This window comes from Heloderma suspectum, chromosome 4, assembly GCF_057233095.1.
Source record: "Heloderma suspectum isolate Gila_16-S chromosome 4, 16-S_ref, whole genome shotgun sequence".
Lineage (NCBI taxonomy): Eukaryota > Metazoa > Chordata > Lepidosauria > Squamata > Helodermatidae > Heloderma > Heloderma suspectum.
In genome coordinates, this window is record NC_139461.1 from 24052377 (window position 1) to 24071295 (window position 18919).

Genomic DNA, 18919 nt, shown 5'->3' on the forward strand with positions numbered 1-18919 from the left:
CAATATTTCATTACAGGTCCACTTGTATTGTATAAAAATGATTGTCCACTGCTCTTTTTAGAATGTTATTAAGATAATGATTAATGAACAGTAGCCAAAACAATGGCTAAAAACAGCAGGCAAAATAACTTCTAGATTAATCTTGTATTGGCTGCTATTACATATGCCTTCAGGCCTGCTTTTCTCAGATACCTTTCATGAAAGGTAACTGATAAGTAGTCAGAGGAGATAATTCTTCAGGGTAAGGACCATTAATCCAACACTTGATATGGAGCTCCAGGCTCCAGAGGTTTGCCAAAAGACAGGGTTCAGTCAGAAAATGGCAGTTCACTGGATTGGGGTGGGTAGGGCAGGAAGGTTGTGGACTTTGTGGAGACTGATGCATGCAAAGCATACAAGGCTTAATTTCTGCAAGGGTTGCTGTGACGTTACACATCTGTGTGTATGGACTCTGTAGGTAAAGTAATGTATTCCTGCTATAAGTTGGTTATGGTTATGTATTCCTATTATATCCCTTATGGTGAGTATGTCTATGGTGAGAGAGAGATGATTGACAGGAAGAATGGTAGATTTGCATATGTGAGCTGATTGGCTGAGAGAGTGAAGGGGTGAAGCGTGTGCGCTATATAAAACCAGGTTCTGAGTTGAGAGAGTCAGACACAGATAGTGAGGGATAAGATCAGAGATAATGATGAGATAGGTTTGTGGGGTGGTTTAGATCAGAGATAGGGATTTGATGTAAGATGCTTTAGATCAGAGATAGGGTAGAAACAGGGATATGATTTGAAACAGGGTTAGGATTTTAGGATTGAGAACTGAGAGAGACAGAGAGAGAAAGGTCTGTGGGGATTTGTGGAGTGATTGTTGGAGAGTGTGATCTAGAGAGCGGTTTATGAGATAACATATGTTGATTAAGCCATTAAGAGTTATCTGTTTATTATTCAACAGCTTATTACTGTAATCAATAAAGTTTAACCAAATCCTTGTTTAACCAAATCCTATGCCTTCGTATGTAAGGGGAGGGTAATAAAGGAAACAAACAATACAGGTGATATTATAAACAAGTGTGTCCTCGCAGATAGAGGACCATTAGCCTTCCTGAAGCTCCTTCATTATATCTCCCCCCTCCCCCTCCAACAGAAACGTCCACACACCCAGCTGGATTGAACTACACACACACACACACACAGTGGTGTAGTGGTAAATTTGGAAATGCAGGAGCTCATTGTGACAGTCTCCAAGGGCAGTCCAAAAATTTCAGGCAGCTGTTTTGATCCATATCAACGAACCAGTTCTAGGAGTTCTCATTTCCACCAGGAGCACATCTTTGGTAAAGCGAATAGGTCTTAATTGCCGATTCCAGACCATGTCATCCCAAATACTTTGCATTCCAACATGGAACAATATATTGTTGCTTGCAAAATTCATTCCCCCCACAGCCACAGTGAGGATTGCAGCTAAGCTCAGAGGGAACAGGGAATTCTGAGGGGATGGCAGATGACATCAGAGTCCCTGCTAATGGAAAGCTGCTGCCTCCACTACACCACTGTTTACTACTAAGTAACCACAGTGCAGAAAGTGTTGCTTCCAGGTTGGCTTGAGCCTCAACAGCACCCCTCTTTCTCTTTAGAAGTCACACAGAGATACCATGAACATACAGTGGGTGTTGCTGAGGTATGCATGTTTGGGGGTAATGCCTGGGCTCCTTCTCTCTCAAACAAATAAATCTATCCGAATTGGTTGGATATGCCAAGCGATGCCGGTGGCTAACTTCTATAAAGACAGCTGCTTGGGGCAGATGCTACCGAGCAGCCATACATTTTTTGTCCTTTATATATAGAATAATACAATAAGTATAATAATCATTTCTCCAATATAATTAACATTAATAATAAGTAATCATAATAATAATGATAACAATAATGCTAATGATAATTGTAATAATAGCAATACATTGAATTAAAATTAAATAAATAAACTTTTTGTCCTGGAATCCCTGTCCCTTATCCTAGAGAGGTGTGCCAGCAGCTAACCTATTACTATTATTTATTTATTTGTATTTTAGAGACACCTATCAAATCCATTCTCTAAGTGCTATACAATCCTTTAAAAGACAGAACGATCTATAATAATAAAAGAGGATGTTTATCTGTCAGCGCCATAGTGCCAAGACTGTGAAACCTAGACATCTGAAACGTGGCATGCATACTAAGTGGACTCTGGGGGTGTGCACTTTGGGGGTATTTGGTTTTTAAAATGCATTAATTACTTTTAATTAATTTTAATGTGTTCATGCGGTTGAAGCCTGCAGTAACATCTTCAGCCACTGGGGTCAGGAATCCCCAGTGGGATGGACTCAATGGTCTTCTAGGCCTCTTCCAACCCTACTATTCTGTGAGTCTGTAATCCCTACCCAGCACATAGCTTTGCAGCCCATACAGGGGACTGCTAAAGGAGATTAGTAGGCTAAGAGCGCAATCCTATGCATGTTTAGACGTAAAAAAGCCCTGGCTGGGGCATGCTGGGAATTGTAGGGCTTTTTTCCGTCTCAACATGCATAGGATGGCGCCCTAAGGGACACATATACAGCTGCCCCCTCCCCTCCGCCGGGGGGCGTCCCCCCCCCCAGTGCTGAGCCCCAGCATTCACGACTGATTCTGGGAACAAGCTTTGAGGAGCCCCGCCTTATAAAGCAGCAGCATCTGAGTCACTCAACGAAAGGGAGGCGGGGGGGGGGGGATGCGCTGCGTGCTTGTGAGAGGGAATCATCACTGAGGGGTCCGTAGAGGGGAAGGGAGGGCGGGGCTCTTGTCAGTCCCTTTCCCTCGATTGGCTGCCTCTCAATCTGTAAGAACAGCCCGGGCGTCCGTTAGCCGTTGTGCCTGTTGGTGAGGTACGAGCGGGGCTGTTGGGCGGAGCGCGCAGCTTGTCACTCACCGCATACATTGGCTGGGAGAGGGGGAAGAGGATGACAAGAGTGCTTCTCTTTCCTCCTATAGGCCGAAGGCGGAGGAGGAGCAGGAGCAAGAGGCGGGGCCGGCCCGGCCCGCCTATTAGGCAGACCGGCCCCCCCCGCCGCGCATGCGCGGGCTGCGTTCGCCGTCCTCTCACGCGCTGCGCTTTTGCCGCCGAGCGACCTTCCCTCGCCTCGGCGCCGCCCGCCTGAGGCGAAGCGGGAGCTCGTCGCTGAGCCCGCCCAGCTTTTGGGGGCGGAGAAGCGAGGGAAGAAGGAGGGTGCCGCGGCTGCCCGGAGCCTCCGTGAGGCGGCGCAGGGAGCTGCTGTGCCTGACTCGCCTCTCGTCTGTTTCCCCGTACCCCGCGACCGCCGCCGCCGCAGGAGGAGGACAGGGAGCGGCCGCTGAGGAGAGGCAGCGAGCGCGGGGAAGGCTGAGGGAGCGACTCCATGAGCAGCGCTGGCCTCTCCTCAGGGCTGCGCCGCCCTTGGTCTCCCCAGCGCCGGTAGCGCGGACGGTGCCGCCGGGCCCCGTGCGCGGAGCGGGGCGGCATGTCGTCGCCGACGTGGCTGAGCTGCCGCCTGGCGCTGCGCTTGGGCTCGGGGCGGCCGGGCGGCTCCTCCTCGCCCGCGCTGGCTTCCCGGCTGTGCCTCCGGCCTCAGCGGCGGAGGCCCCTCGGCGGCTGCTGCTGCCTCCGCCGCCGCCTCGGCACCTTCCGGCGAGGCCCCAGCCCCGACGAAGCGCCGTGGCTCCCGCCTTCCTCCTCGCCGCCCTCCGCCTCGGGCTTCTCCAGGTCGCTGGGCACCCACCCCAAGAAGGAGCCCATGGAGGCGCTCAACACGGCGCAGGGAGCCCGAGACTTCATCTACAGCCTTCACTCCACCGAGCGGAGCTGCCTGCTGAGGGAGCTGCACCGCTTCGAGTCCATCGCCATCGCCCAAGGTAAGGCGAGGAGGCGTTTGGGGTAGGAAGGACGGGAAAGCGATGGCGTGTGAGGGTGCGTGTGAAAGAGAGAGAGGCAGACCGAGACCCGGCGTCGGCCTCTCCCTCTGACCCAGCTGTCGCATCTCTGTCGGTGTTGCTCGATCCGGTGCACGCTTGTTCAGAGTTCAGCGGGGCTTGACTGCCAAGTAAGTGTGCTTAGGATTGCAGCCCGCGCCTGGCGTGAAACCGAGCAAGCCTTGACCCAGGGAGCCTCCTCTTTGGGTTTCTGTCTGTGTTCCTACTTCGGTGCAAGAACGTAGCCCCGGAATAAAAAATAAAACGAGCACATGTAGCATAGCTTTCCTGGGATGCTGTGTGATCACTGCCAGCCCCAGCGGTGTTGTTAGGTTTTTAAAAAATCTAGAGCACAGACCCATAACACAAGTTTGCATATATTAGAGGTGTGCACTGACCCCCCCCATCCCAGCTTGACTCCACTTCTGCACACTTTGGAGTCAGTCCACTTCGACATGGTACCAAACTCAAGTCATGGTTTGGAAAACTGATGCATTGTGCTTCCTGTTGACTCACCATGGGAAATTAAAAAAAAAAAACTATAATAGTTGTAGGCATAGTAGTAGCCCCTTAGGAGGGGATTGCACCTGCCCAATGTCAGAAAAATAGATGCAGGGTTTTTTTGTGCTGTGTGCCTTTAGATTTAGATTTTCTTTTAAAGAGAACTGTAACTTTATTTCTTGGCAGAATTGGATGAGCATTTCGGGATTAGTTGCTCGAACTGAGAGATCACACCTACCAAATTTCAGAATGATAGTCACAGGGAAGTTTGTGCAATAACAGCCTTGACTTTTTGAGGGTCTCCAAAGAGGACATACTTATCTCCCTAGGTTCCTTGTGGACCATTGTTCTGAAAATTACAGACAGCCTAGTGGTGTCCCTAATGGTTTCAGTGGTGTCCCTAGTGGTTTCAGAAGGCTAGGTACAGCTGTTCATCTGGGGCAGTATCCAGTGTTACTCTTACACAGAGTAGACCCATTGAGGTGAATGAGCCTAGTTTATGTAGGACTACCATTGGATACTATTCCTGGAAGGGGAGTTCTCCAATTTTGAGTGAAGTGATATACTTCCCCTTCCCTTCACACCTCCTCCAATTGTTTTTTGGTAAACTTATATGAAAATGGCACAGGTCATATAGGCGTTTCCAGGCAAGAAACCTTCAGAGTTTCAGAAGGATAGGAGCAGGGGCTAGGGAATCATAACACTTGAAATTCAGTTTAAGGGTTTTTGGTAGTAAAGCGTGGTGGCATTGGAAAAATAGCCATCTTGCAGTCCTGTCCCTGCCCTTCCAAAGCACAATGATTGGAACCCACTGTAAAATGTGCCCTAGGATTAGAAGGTGGATCTGTCAGTCATTCAACCACACTCTTTCCCTCCTCCATTTAGGGCGCAATCCTATGCATGTTTAGACAGAGAAAAGGCCTACAACTCCCAGCATACCGCAGCCAACAATGGTGGCTGGGGCATGCTGGGAGTTGTAGGCCTTTTCTCTGTCTAAACATGCATAGGATTGTGCCCTTAGAGAAACTAAACCAAAATATGTTGAGACATAAAGTCTTCCCAATTCTGCTTAGGCTTTGCATTCATGTTTGCATTGAATTCTCCCCAAATTCAGTGCAAATATGCATGCAAATTTAGAATTACCAGAATTTATTTCCATTTCACCAGTGTTAGCAGTGAAAGAAAGAGTGCCGCTGAGCATATGCAGAGTGCTTTTCTCTCACCACTGAGCACTTACAGCCCCTCCCTATTCTGTTCCCCTCCACACAACAGTTTATCCTTATTCTTCCATTCTCTAATAACTCTCCATAAAAGCACATTTTATTTTTTGCAACTCTCCTCTACCTCCTCCTTGTTATGTGGAAGCCCTCATTGTCTGATCCTCCCCATAACTTAATTTATGCCAAGACTTCACAAGGATTGTGCCAAGGACTTCACAAGCCAAGGAGTCTGTTTTCAAAATTATATCTAAATTATGAAGAAACTCTTGAGCATCCCTTTCTCTCACTACTGAAGCTAGAATCCATGTAAAAGGAAAAAAACACACAAATATGCATAGGATTGGGCTGAAAGGGTAGTCAGTTCAGTGGACTGGAAGTGGGTGGGCAGTTTATTAACTCTGCACTGCCACACTCACAACTCAGGACTTATTTCTGAGTAAATATGCAGAAAATTAGGCTGCAAACTCCCTGGAAAAGTAACTTGTGCGGGAATAGTATTTACACTTTCCTTGGAACAAGCCCCATTGAACATAATGGGACTTGTGAGTAATGCGTAAGATTGTATAAGTGAGCAGTATTCATCTCAATCTACCATAGAAAGTAACACCTATTTTTTAAGCTTTCCGTTCAAAGGAACATAGGAATTTGCCTTAGACCGAGTCAGACCCTTGGTCCATCTAGCCCAGTATTGTTGACACTGACTGGCAGCAGCTTTCCATGATTTCAGGAAGAATTCTTTCCTAGCCCTGCCTAGAGAAACTGGATTGAACCTGGACCTTCTGGATGCCAAGCATGTGTGCTACCACCAAGCTAGGGCCCTTCCTAGTGCTGGATAACGGTAACTAAAAACAACAACCCCAGATTCCTTCCTCTGCAACCATGCGAATCCATTTTTCTCAAAGACCTGAGTGAGGAGGAGAGAGAAAAACAAATCCTCTTGTCTGTATTAAGTCAAATACAGTTCAGAATTACTCTTGCCCACCACCCTCACCTCTTAAGAATTCCCCAAGACATGTTCTGGATGGAATAAATAAGAGAAAGAAAGACCAGAATAGGGAGGGAAGAAGAGGAAAAGAAGAATGGTGGAAGTGGAGGGCGTAGAGAGAGAATTCCCCAAGCCAAGTGGCTCCTTTGAGAGGGGTAGTACTTCAGATGAATTTAGAAGGAAGTGGGGTGTCTGAGGGCTTTTTCTTCCTTTTTTAAAAACTAAAAACTACTTAAAAGCTCCAGTACGTCCTGGATCATGATGTCACATAGTCCTAACCCTGTTTTTTGTATAATCTGCTTCCTGCAGCTATATGGGAGAAATTAAAGTGGAGGGGGAGAAAGAAGTTTGTGGAGGCTGATTAAATCCTTTGCTGTGCTGAAGCTACTGCATTTCTGCAGAAGCCAAAGGTTCCAGTTTCAGTCAGATTCGGTGTGAAATACCAGTATTTCACAGCAAGCTCTTCCTGTCCTTCCCCCTCCCTCTTCAAAATTTCACTGAAAACGCGCTTCCAGTGGTGGGCATGGTAGAAAGCTGGGACAGAGAAAAGCAATGAGCAGACTGAGGAACAGTCTCCCCACTAGTTTAAAAGGCTGGTGCCTTCATGCTATACTCCCTATTGGTCTCAGAGGCTTTTGGCTCAGAGGGGAGAAGCAGGCTTATATCAAGGCAGATGATGGCAATTGGGGCAGCTCTAAAGATCCGGGGTACATGCCTAGATGTGCCCTGTATAACAGTGCCCATGACCAACTCCCCCCGCCTCCCCCCCAAATCAAGTGGTGGTGGGGAGACTTGCACATCAGAGGGTGTGGCTATCTGACACATTTGAAGGCCTGGCACTTCCCTCTTGGTGGTGGTGGGGAATCTAAACAAACTGCTAGGGCCTGTGCTGTATAGGCCATGGTGGCTGGTTGTGTGTATCAACTGCCACATGTGGGTGTGGCTTTTAGTTTCCATGCTGCTTTTCCAGCATTTGGCTAGGTGTGCTAAAAGCAAAATCCCACACATGGTAGCACTTGCACAGGACCGATTTCCACACGTTGGGTGCTAACATGTGTGGTCTCATCCAGCTCTTGTCATGTACTGTTATGGTTGTGCCAAATAGCTGTGCAAATAAATTCTTAACTCCTAATCTGGTTGTCTCTTAGTATGGGTGTTTGCTTCTGCTACTACTACTACTACTACTACTAAAAAGATTTCTGGAGGTGTAAAATCTCTCAAAATTAACGTCCATTGTCTTGAGCCAGTTGTCTTCAATATTTTGGGACCTATTTGTGGGTTGTTGCTAGTAATGCAGTCTTGATGCATCCTTGGCACTTATTTATATTCTGTGGGCATGTGTGTGATCCAAACTCCTGCTATCCTGTTATCCTGCAGTGTATGCCTGATACTGTTCAGGCTAAAGTTGGCACGCAGGGCATGATAACTTTCTAAGTAGGAGTACAATTATGATAAATTTTAAGATGCAAGGGTTTCCACCCTGCTGATATTTTAAGCCGTGAAATTTGGATGGATGGTCCAGTGGTGTCTTTACAAAGTTGGGCCATTAGTATAAGTTAGGTATTAAAGGGAACCAATATTTAGTTTTGAAATCTAAAACGCAGAATGGGACGATCGTTTTTTTACTCTTAATGAGAGGTATGTTCATGAGAGTATACATGCAGTCTACAGCAGTAGTGAAGCAAGCATAGACATGTGAAGGTCTTGCGGGAGGGGAAATGGAACCCCCCCTCTTCTTTTCAGGGTTTTTTCCTTAGCCGTCACATCTCTAAGCAAGCACAAACCTGTTAGGACAGCATTGACTTTTTCCTTTGCCAACATTGGTCACATACCCTGAGTTTAATTGATTAGATCTATCTGCTTCATATTTCTGAGACTGCATCTAGAAGACAGCATCTTTCAATGACTGTAGCACTGAAGTGAAATACTAAAATGGGAAGGGGAGATACCACAGCCAAAGCGGTACCAAGTAGCACTGGTGTGGTTTGGTGCTGCAGTCACTAATATGGACTATACCTTTCTTGCTACTCATATTATTTGCTGATTGCTGCACAGATTCTTTGTGAGGCTAGCAGATAGCAGGTGCACTATTTCAACACATCTTCTACATACAAAGTTCTTAATCTGTACATGCCTTGACCATTGGGGTGGAGGGTGAAGTATGAATATAGACACTTGTTTTTACTTCAAATATTTACAAAGAAATAAAGCAGTAGAATAGAAATGAGAGATCATACCTGACTGAGAATACAGTTTATGTTGACTCCTTCAGTTAATTGGATGAAAAATCTCTTTGCAGAAGAGAAAAGGTATAAGATTTTATTGCTCAACTTTGGTCTATATCATGGTATAATGTATTGAATATTTACTTTATTATATAGCATCGTCATTGTACATGACACTTCACATAGTGCAAGAGTACAGGTCCCTACTAGAATGTTTATATATAAAATTCAACAGAAAGAGGCAATAGAGGAAGGTGAGGGAAGTGCCTTGGTAGAAAGGTGGGGTACAAATCAAATAAATAAAATAAGTGAAGGCAGTGTTAAACAGGGAAGAAATTGCAGAAAACCTTAGAATGCTTAGAACTTATGGAGATCCTGCAATTAACTACACACACATCCTGCAATTAACATACAGTATAAACTGAGGTCACATATCTAAATTAGCACAATATGATTAACTATTTGCAATGTCAGGACGTTATTCTATCTCATTGAACTAGTGCATCAAATGGCTTGTTCTGGAACACTGCTTTATATACAAGACTTTCATCATAGTGTGAACAATGTCCATTCAGCTTTTTCCATAGTGAATGAGAGCAGTTACTATTAGTTCCAATATGCATGCATGTATGTCACTTCATCTGAGTTTGAAATGGCTCTAAGGATGAGATGGCTAGATAGCATCACCGATGCAATGAATATGAACTTCAGCATGCTCCGAGAGAGAGCGGAGGACAGGAAGGCCTGGCGTGCTATGGTCCATGGGGCCACGAAGAGTCGGACATGACTTAATGACTGAACAACAACAACAACAAAGGTTATCTTTCACATTGATTTTTCACCTGATTTTTTTTAAAATTTGCAGCTGGACAGCTGTCTGCCAGCTGATAAATCTAGAGGAGTCTCATAGATTAAAGGTTGCAATTCTCTAGCTACTTCAGCTTTTCAAGTGGAAAAATAAGCAAATGCCAAATCTACAACTTTGATTTTTTTAATCTGTTATAGGTTATTAGCAGCAGATTCCATTTGACTTTGTTCTATGTGAATATGCCCTTGAAAAGGGCACTTGCATGGCTTATAGCTACATACTTCCAGACAGGAAAACATTTTAATAAGAAACAAGTGTTGGTATTGTTTGGCCTCAGAGGTATGTTTAATGGAAGAAATTTTCCCGTTTTCAGATGCATGTGTGTATAAATGAATGAATTAAATGATAGCTGTATTTATAATAGGTTGTGTCTTATGAATCTCTTAAATTGTTATTCACTAGATTTGTAGTTAAAGGTTTGAAATACTTTAAGCTGTCCTAGAAAGTTCAAAATCCCAATTATAAATTTTCTGCTTGAATCTTAAAAAAAATATAATATTCCTGACTTGCATTTATTTACAAGCCAGGCTTGTGTACTGCCTGCACCCCCACCCCCCTCCCAGCACCTATGTTGCAGAGCTGGAGCTTGGTAATAGCCTGTGTGGAGAGCTATTTGTCTTGACAGTTGCTTTTAGCATTTTTTTGTTTCCCCGGGGGTTTCTTCAGGCTGGCTGAGAGACCCGGCGTCAGTTTCCTCCTAATGGAAGCTGTGCAAATTCTGCCTCAGTTCTACACATCCCTCACCTTGGAATCTCTGGTCTTGTTTCATGTGGACATGCTTATAATTCTCAGTGTTCATTTTTGTTGTTGTTCAGTCGTTCAGTCGTGTCCGACTCTTCGTGACCCCATGGACCATAGCATGCCAGGCCTTCCTGTCCTGCGCTCTCTCCCGGAGCGTGCTCAAGTTCATATTCATTGCATCCGTGATGCTATCTAGCCATCTCATCCTCTGCCGTCCCCTTCTCCTTTTGCCTTCAGTCTTTCCCAGCATCAGGGTCTTTTCCAGGGAGTTTTCTCTTCGCATTAGGTGGCCAAAATATTTGAGCTTCAGCTTCATTATCTGTCCTTCCAATGAGCACTCAGGGTTGATTTCCTTTAGGATGGACTGATTTGACCTCCTTGCAGTCCAGGGGACTCGTAAGAGTCTTCTCCAGCACCACAGTTCGAAAGCATCAATTCTTCGGCGCTCAGCTCTCACAGTCATACATTACTACTGGGAAAACCATAGCTTTGATTAGACGGACCTTTGTCAGCAAGGTGATGTCTCTGCTTCTTACTATGCTGTCTAGGTTGGCCATAGCTTTCCTCCCAAGGAGCAAGCGTCTTTGAATTTCATGGCTACAGTCACCGTCTGCGGTGATCTTGGAGCCCAAGAAAGTAAAATCTGTCACTGCTTCCATTTCTTCCCCTTCTATATGCCAGGAAGTGATGGGGCCAGATGCCATGATCTTAGTTTTTTTAATGTTGAATTTCAAACCAGCTTTTGCACTCTCCTCTTTCACCCTCAACAAGAGGCTCTTTAGATCCTCTTCGCTTTCTGCCATTAGGGTGGTATCGTCTGCATATCGGAGGTTATTGATAATTCTCCCAGCAATCTTAATTCCGACCTCTGATTCATCCAACCCGGCATTTCTCATGATGTACTCTGCATATAAGTTAAATAAGCAGGGTGACAATATGCAGCCTTGTCGTACTCCTTTCCCAATTTTGAACCACTCAGTTGTTCCATGTCTGGTTCTTACTGTTGCTTCTTGACCCTCGTACAGGTTTCTCAGGAGACAGGTAAGGTGGTCTGGTACTCCCATCACTTTAAGAATTTGCCACAGTTTGTTGTGATCCACACAATCAAAGGCTTTAGCATAGTCAATGCAGCAGAAATAGACGTTTTTCTGGAATTCTCTTGCTTTCTCCATGATGCAGCGAATGTTGGCGATTTGATCTCTAGTTCCTCTGCCTCTTCGAAACCCAGCTTGTACTTCCGGTAGTTCTCGGTTCGCATACTGCTGAAGCCTAGCTTGTAGGATTTGGAGCATCACCTTGCTGGCATGTGAAATGAGCGCAATTGTGCGGTAGTTTGAACACTCTTTGGCGTTGCCCTTCTTTGGAATTGGAATGTAAACTGACCTTTTCCAGTCTTGTGGCCACTGTTGAGTGTTCCAGATTTGTTGGCATATTGAGTGCAGCACTTTAACAGCATCGTCTTTTAGGATTTTAAATAGCTCGGCTGGAATACTGTCATCTCCGCTAGCTTTGTTGTTACTAATGCTTCCTAAGGCCCACTTGACTTCACTCTCTAGGATGTCCGGCTCAAGTTCAGTGACCGCACTATCATGGCTATCAGGGACATTCAGATCTTTCCTGTATAGTTCTTCTGTGTATTCTTTCCACCTCTTCTTAATCTGATCTGCTTCTGTTAGGTCCCTGCCTTCTTTGTCCTTTATCATGCCCGTCTTTGCACAAAACGTTCCCTTGAGATCTCCAATTTTCTTGAAGAGATCTCTAGTCTTTCCCATTCTGTTGTTTTCCTCGATTTCTTTGCATTGTTCATTTAAGAAGGCCTTCTTGTCTCTCCTTGCTATTCTCTGGAACTCTGCATTCAGTTGGGTATATCTTCCCCTTTGTCTCTTGCTTTTCGCTTCCCTTCTTTCGTGAGCTACTTGTAAAGCCTCATCAGACAGCCACTTTGCTTTCTTGCATTTCTTTTTCTTTGGGATGGATTTCGTTGCTGCCTCCTGAACATTCATTTTTGGGGGTCCACAAATGTTGGGTTTGTTTACTAGCCAACTGTTTGTAGGCTCACTAATCCCCCTCCCCACATCCTCTGGCATGTCAGAGGACATGGGAAGGAGGCAGGGGCTTCTATAATATTTGTGGGTACGGAGAAGGTAAGAAGCAGTGGAATTCTCTCTTGCTGCTCATAAGGGACTTCCATTTTTAATATTCACTACTGTTTGACCTAGTAGAGACTTCTGAGGTACAAATCTGTTGGTGCCAGGTGCCCTGCTCACCAGAGGGCTGAAGGCACTTGCTCTGATTAGTGGGATGTGGAAGCCTGATCATTAGAAAAATAAAGTCTTTAAGAATTAGAATTAAATAAAGTCCAGTCTTCTGGGACACCACAGTTACCCAGCTAATTGCTTGCGGGGTGGGGTGGCTGGCAGTGTTTACCTTAGGGTTTGTTTTTTACCTTCTTAAAAGTTTGTGATTATCTGGCAGATATTTGGCTAAACGTTCTGTGCTTTAGTTTTGTGATGCATTCATCTCTCTGACCACGTTTGTATGGAGGGATTAAAGTAGGATATAATTACTGCTAGCCAGCATGTGTAAAGCTGCCCAACTGTTTCTATAAAATCATTAATTTTCTCTCAAAATAACGAAAGGGTAGCAAAACAGAATTTGTTAAAAGATCACATGAAATAAATATTTCTAATTTAGATTAATTTAGAAATGACTTAAATAACACTTACTCTGAGCAGGAAAATGGGAACAGTTGCACTTTCATGAAAGTTGTGCTATTTTGGGAATGACATGACAATGACTCAGAACTAGAATTTTGATTACAGAACTAACCAGCCTCTTAATTTTATAATAGTGTATTGTCTTTTCTTTTTGGCAATAGTACCTTATTCAAAACATCACCAGACATATGTATTCTTTATGTTATTAAAAACATTGCAGTAATTACCTTATAGTGATACCAGTTATGCTAGACTAATAGGAGAGAATTAAATGCTAAATACAATCCTACATTATATCTGAAATTATATGACTGTATTACTTAAAATAGTGTTTGAGAGAATTTTAGTCACATGTACTGCTTTGAAAAACAATTTGTTAATTTTAGAATGTACAGAGAAGTTGCAGAATTGGACTTATTCCAACTTGTGAACATTGGTACATTCTCCTTATGGGATGCATATCTATATAGTACACATGCAGAGAGCTAGAAATTATGACTAGCCACAGTAACCAGCCATTGTTTGTTGTTTCCCCAGACCCCTCCCATCCCAGGAGCTCTTTAGCACATATTAAGTATTTGTGTGTGTAGGGGGGTACAGTGCTGTTCTTTCATGATGCCAGATTTTGGAGACACGCCAAAGCAAAGTTTCTTGCTGCTTCTGATTGTTTCCAAACCTTGGTGCAAAGTAAGACAGGGCCCTACTTTGAGCTCTCTGCTCATTCTATCTGGCCTGTAAGTGAAGAGCTCTCCCCCTGGGGGTCCTCTCACTTTGCACTGAGCTTCCAGGTGCTGGTGGTTGCCAGAAAGATATTTATGGTTGCCGCTAGCCACCTGGTAATCATGTTTGTAGATCCCTGTACACATGGTAACAATGGAGGTATCCAGTTAGTCTTGGTAGAAGGGTCCAGGGCAGTTTGTATGTGTTACTTTTTCCTGTGGTACTAAGCATGCACAACCTGGAAGGCAGGTGTGGGAGGGGGAAGGATTGAGGCTCACTCAAGAAAAGTAAAACATTACAAGAATGAACACGTTAACTTGGCTTCCAAATACCTGCTTTCCTACTCATATAACCTCTTAAGTAGGGAAGCTGTTAAGTCTTCTCAATTTTAGACAACAAATCTTAGCCGGCATAGATAGTCATGTTAGTACATACATCTTTTGAGTAGTAACATTTAGGCTTGCATGCAAGGCTGCCCGAGATAAAACTAACATACTCCTTGACCAGTTATTATCTAACATGCAGATTAAGTAAGTGAGTAAAAGTTTTAAGTGCTGTCCAGATAACTTTTAAAGATGCGAAAGTGGAGAGTACATGTTGAAATGTACATGTTGACATGTTCCTCAGTGCACATTGAGGAAAGTACACTGTTCTTAGCTCAAAGAAGCAGTAAGCAGGAGGGCAGTTTACTGAGACCTTGCATTAGTAGTTCAGCAAGCATTTGTACCAATCTGAGGCACAATATCGCAACTGATGTGTGCTATCTTTACTCTTTTCAGACTTTACAAAAATGTGCTTTGATGTTGCTTAGGAAATACCTTACTTCCTTGATTCCTCCTTGTCCACTTATCCTGGTCCAGTTTTTTCTCCTGGATTATACCATTCTAAATGCACAAATTCATAAAAAATACCATGAGTCTTTGACAAGGCAATAAGAACAACACAAAGATAATTAATTACTTCCATGTGTGATTGGTTAACCAATGTTACGTGAACTTAGCAAGTTATCTTTAAAGCAGTAGGTTTTGGAAAACAAACCACACTATCTTCATAATTTGTTTAGGCATGGGCACCTCTAATGGCACCTGCAAATGGGTCCCAGCGTGGTGCCCGTGGGCTCCCCATTTTTAAAAAGGTTTTTATTTTTTCCCCATTTTTTAATGTACATACATGGATTTGTATGAAATGTGTACAACTTCCTAGTATATACATAGGGTTCAACAAAAGTGGGCCAAATATCCAAATAAGTATCCTTTTGAAGATGGTGTCCATATGCCACTCTTTCAAATACTGATAGTGTTGGAAGGTCCTCAGTCCATTGCATTATAAGAGGTGCAGTGTTTATTCTTCCATTGTTGTAATATCAGTCCTTTAGTTGTCAAAACGGTGTAGAGAATGCATGTACGCTGACCATTTGTTAATTTCCATGAAGCAGATAAATAATTTTTAAAAGTATGTATACCAGCAAATATCAAATACTGTTCCAGTACAAAATTTCTGTGTAATAACCTCCTCCCAAAAAGAAGCAACTACTGGACATGCCAAAACATAAGTTTAAAACAAACATTAGCTGTATTGCACCAGCAGCAATTACCCAAATTAGTCCCTTATTAAAGAGATATTGCTGCGTCTAACAGACACAAAACAAACGTCTTGCTGAATAAGATGCAGCCTAAGATCCATAGATGCAACAGGTATAGATGCAACGGGTCCAAAAAGGTTGGGTACCCCTGAAGTAAACATTATAAGAGCATGTAACAGAGCTTGCTGGTTTGGAATTTGGTGCAGAGAAGTGGTGGGTTAGTGGTGTGTAATCTCTTCCCTGCTCCAAATCTTATATACCCCAAGCTGTTTTCTCTCTGTGGGGCTACAGATAGGGCAAATGCTGTTTAAGTATTAAGTACACTGCACCACACTCAAATCAGGTTAAATCAGTGTGCAGACAATGTTTTTAAGCTGCGGGGGGGGGGGGGGAGACCAAAAAAAACACAACAAGTGGGACAGAACATTAGCACCCCTTTCAGTTTACTATCTCATCCTACGCATTAAATCTACCAGTGGCACAACAGAAAAATAAGCTGAGAATGCATTGCAAAGGACACTTACAAGGGAGTAAGCCCCATACAAATCAGTGGGTCTTACTTCTGAGTGAACATATGTAGGATTGTGTTGCACATTATGTGGTTGAATTAATTATGTGAACAGTGATAAGTGAATCTTAAGTACTCTGAATGCTTGAAGGTAAATTAGTATGACTTATTTCTTATATTTGAAAAACTTATAGCATCCAGATTTCCTAAACCACTGGTACCGTTTGAGATGCCAATGAAGCAGGTAGCGCCACCAGAGCCATCTAGTACCTGGGGTACAGTAAACTTCTCTACTTGCTACATAAGCATGCATGACTTGAGTAGATGCTGCTTGAACATGATCCAGTGTGTGGTGCAGTATGGCATAGATGTATTTGTTCCATAAAAATACCTACATAAACATGCTAACCTCTACTTTGTTTGAGTAACTTGGCATGTTTCTCTAATAGAAATCGCCATGGTCATTTCCATTTGCATCAGTACATGATCACAACAGGTTTTGGAGGAGGTGAGATGCTTGTGCCCTTACAGAGATATTAAAAATTATCTTTATTGACTGGGTGGGATCTTAAATCCACACAAATGCCCTGAAATATTCATGGACAAAGTCTTAAGTGGGATGTAGTTGCATTTTAAATTAGCATAGTCCCACTTGAGTCAAAGGTGTTTGGGTTTTTACTTGAGGATGTACGCCAGTTCAGATAGCTTATCAGTTATTGTATCTATATTAAAATCATGCATTTTCTGATAAAGCTTATAATATATTGGCTTTCTGTAATGTGCTGTAAAAGGTTGAATTTAGAAAACTGAAATACTGGCATCATTTGTCTAACTCCAAGGCTTAGTTCAGATGTAACGGCAAACAATAGTTTGACCATGAACATGAGAAGAGCCCTGCTTGATCTCCAAACTGGCAAGTGATGCTTATACTTCCCTTACAAAAATGCAAGCTATTTGGATGTAATGAAAAGTTGGTTTACTGTTAACGAGGGATAGTGTGCATGTCCAAGGCTCATATATTTAGCTCCAAGCCATAGTTTGGTGTTTGTCTGAATTGTGCCTAAATGTCAATATTGTTTCTTTTTGTGATGGTATGTTGAGCCATGGTATGTGTAGTTGACATCTATGTTTTTATTGAACTGGTGATTTTTTTTAATGTAAGCAATGTATATTTTTTTATCATAGGAGAAAAACTATCCAAATGCATACATTCTTTATAATTAACACATTTGTAGTTGCTACCAGTTTGTTGGATAGTAAGCCAGGACTTGCTTCCTGAAGTATGAAAAAGCATATAGGTGCTTCCAAATGAGGCATCTGTTGTGCAGTCACACTGCTTCATTCACAGTACATTTGTATTTGTGTGTGTGTGCGTGTGCGCGCACGCGTGTGTGTCCGGACAATGTCATCTTCAGTTTGTAGCCCTCCTGTGTTTTCCAATGGCTTACTCCATCTTTTTTCTTACCAGAAAAAAATCCACTAAGAAAGAAAAGACAGTGTAGCTAGCTGCATAATGCCATTTTGATTGTTAGCGATAGGAGCCCTCTGTTTAGAAGCAACCTTAGTTGCACACACACACACACACACACACACGTACGTTATCCAGGGTTTAGAAAGGGCTGTAGCTTACAAGAAAATAAAAACGGTAATGCAGGCAATCAATAAAAATCAATAATGCACGCAATATTTTATTGATAATCTGTGGAAAAGCACAAAGTTCTAGCAGTGCCTTGAGTGTTGATGTGTTCTAGCAAATAATGTAGTTAGGCATGCCTTATTTCTTTGTCTAATTATGTGTCATATTTTCTGTGTTCTAATTATCTCCTTGATGTCTAAATGTGTTAACAGACTTTCAGAGCAAATATCTGATCAGGTGTATTTGATCTTTATCATAAGTGACCTCAGTTTTAATTCAGAAGATTATTCTGCAGAGCTTTATCCAATATATGGGCATTTACTTGTTTAAATACTACTGAGATGCTTAAAAATTTGTCTATTTTCAGTAGGATCCTGCCACACAAGTATTTACTGCCACATCTAGGTCTGCTTGCCAGTCCTCTTGGCTGACATAGCTTTAATTTCTTTTATACTTTTGTCATAATAGTCTGTCTCTTGGTTTTTTGTATATTAAAGCATTGCACTAGGGCCAAAAAAAGTTCTAGCTCCTTTAAAAAAAATGTCTGTAGTGTTGGGCTTAGAAATATGAATAAAGAATTGGCTCCGAGTTCTGACAAGGCATTCCAGGTTACATATTTCAAATAGCACTTTTATATTATGTAACATACTTGTAAGCATAACCCTGCTTTTTTACGTGCACACTTAACCAGATTTTTGAAAGGATAGCATCAGAGTCTGGAGAGCTGAAAAACTGGGTTTTGGCTTTTTACAGTAAAAACAATTATTTGTATCTACCAGATAGTAGTTGCTAATTCAATGGCACAAATAATTCAGTCTGTTCCAGTCTAATTTATGCAGAAGAAACATTGTTGACAGCAAACAATAAGGAAGAGCAATTTAAGAATACTTGAAAGACTGCCTGTCCCCACTTGTACCTACCTGCACATTAAAATTTTCAGCGGAGAACTTCCTGCAGGTGCCCCTCCCATTTGAGGTGAGATGGGTGGCTACCAGAGAGAGGGCTTCTTTGTGGTGGCACCCCAGTTGTGGAGTGCTCTCTTCAAAGAGGTTGGTGTACCTTGTCGTAATTTCAGTACCAGGCAAAGACCTATTTATTTTCCCAACCTTTTAAAAATACAATTTTAATACTAATAACTATTTTATGCTAGTTTTATATTTTGTCCTTTAGCTTTTTTGTATTTACATTTATTCCTTTTGGAATATGATTGAGTGGTGCACATTTTTCAAAAAAGGAAACATTTTGCGAACATGTTTGCAAGCT

General features: G+C 42.9%; 1 protein-coding gene across 6 annotated transcripts in view; it reads left to right on the forward strand.

Moving 5' to 3' along the window:
- The first annotated feature begins 3066 nt into the window (after positions 1–3066).
- The window catches only part of TMEM65 (transmembrane protein 65), a 64976-nt gene continuing 49123 nt past the window's right edge, over positions 3067–18919 (forward strand). For 3 of the 6 annotated variants that reach the window (XR_014789989.1, XR_014789988.1, XM_084848830.1), the window contains exon 1: positions 3199–3896. Coding sequence is in view for 2 of the 6 variants with exons in the window: in XM_084848830.1 (XP_084704956.1) it covers positions 3506–3896 (391 nt within the window). In the remaining 4 variants the exon portion in view is untranslated. Of the gene's footprint in view, positions 3897–16214; positions 16296–18919 lie in introns of all 6 variants that reach the window. The other 3 variants (XR_014789986.1, XR_014789987.1, XM_084848831.1) reach the window with 2 other exon arrangements.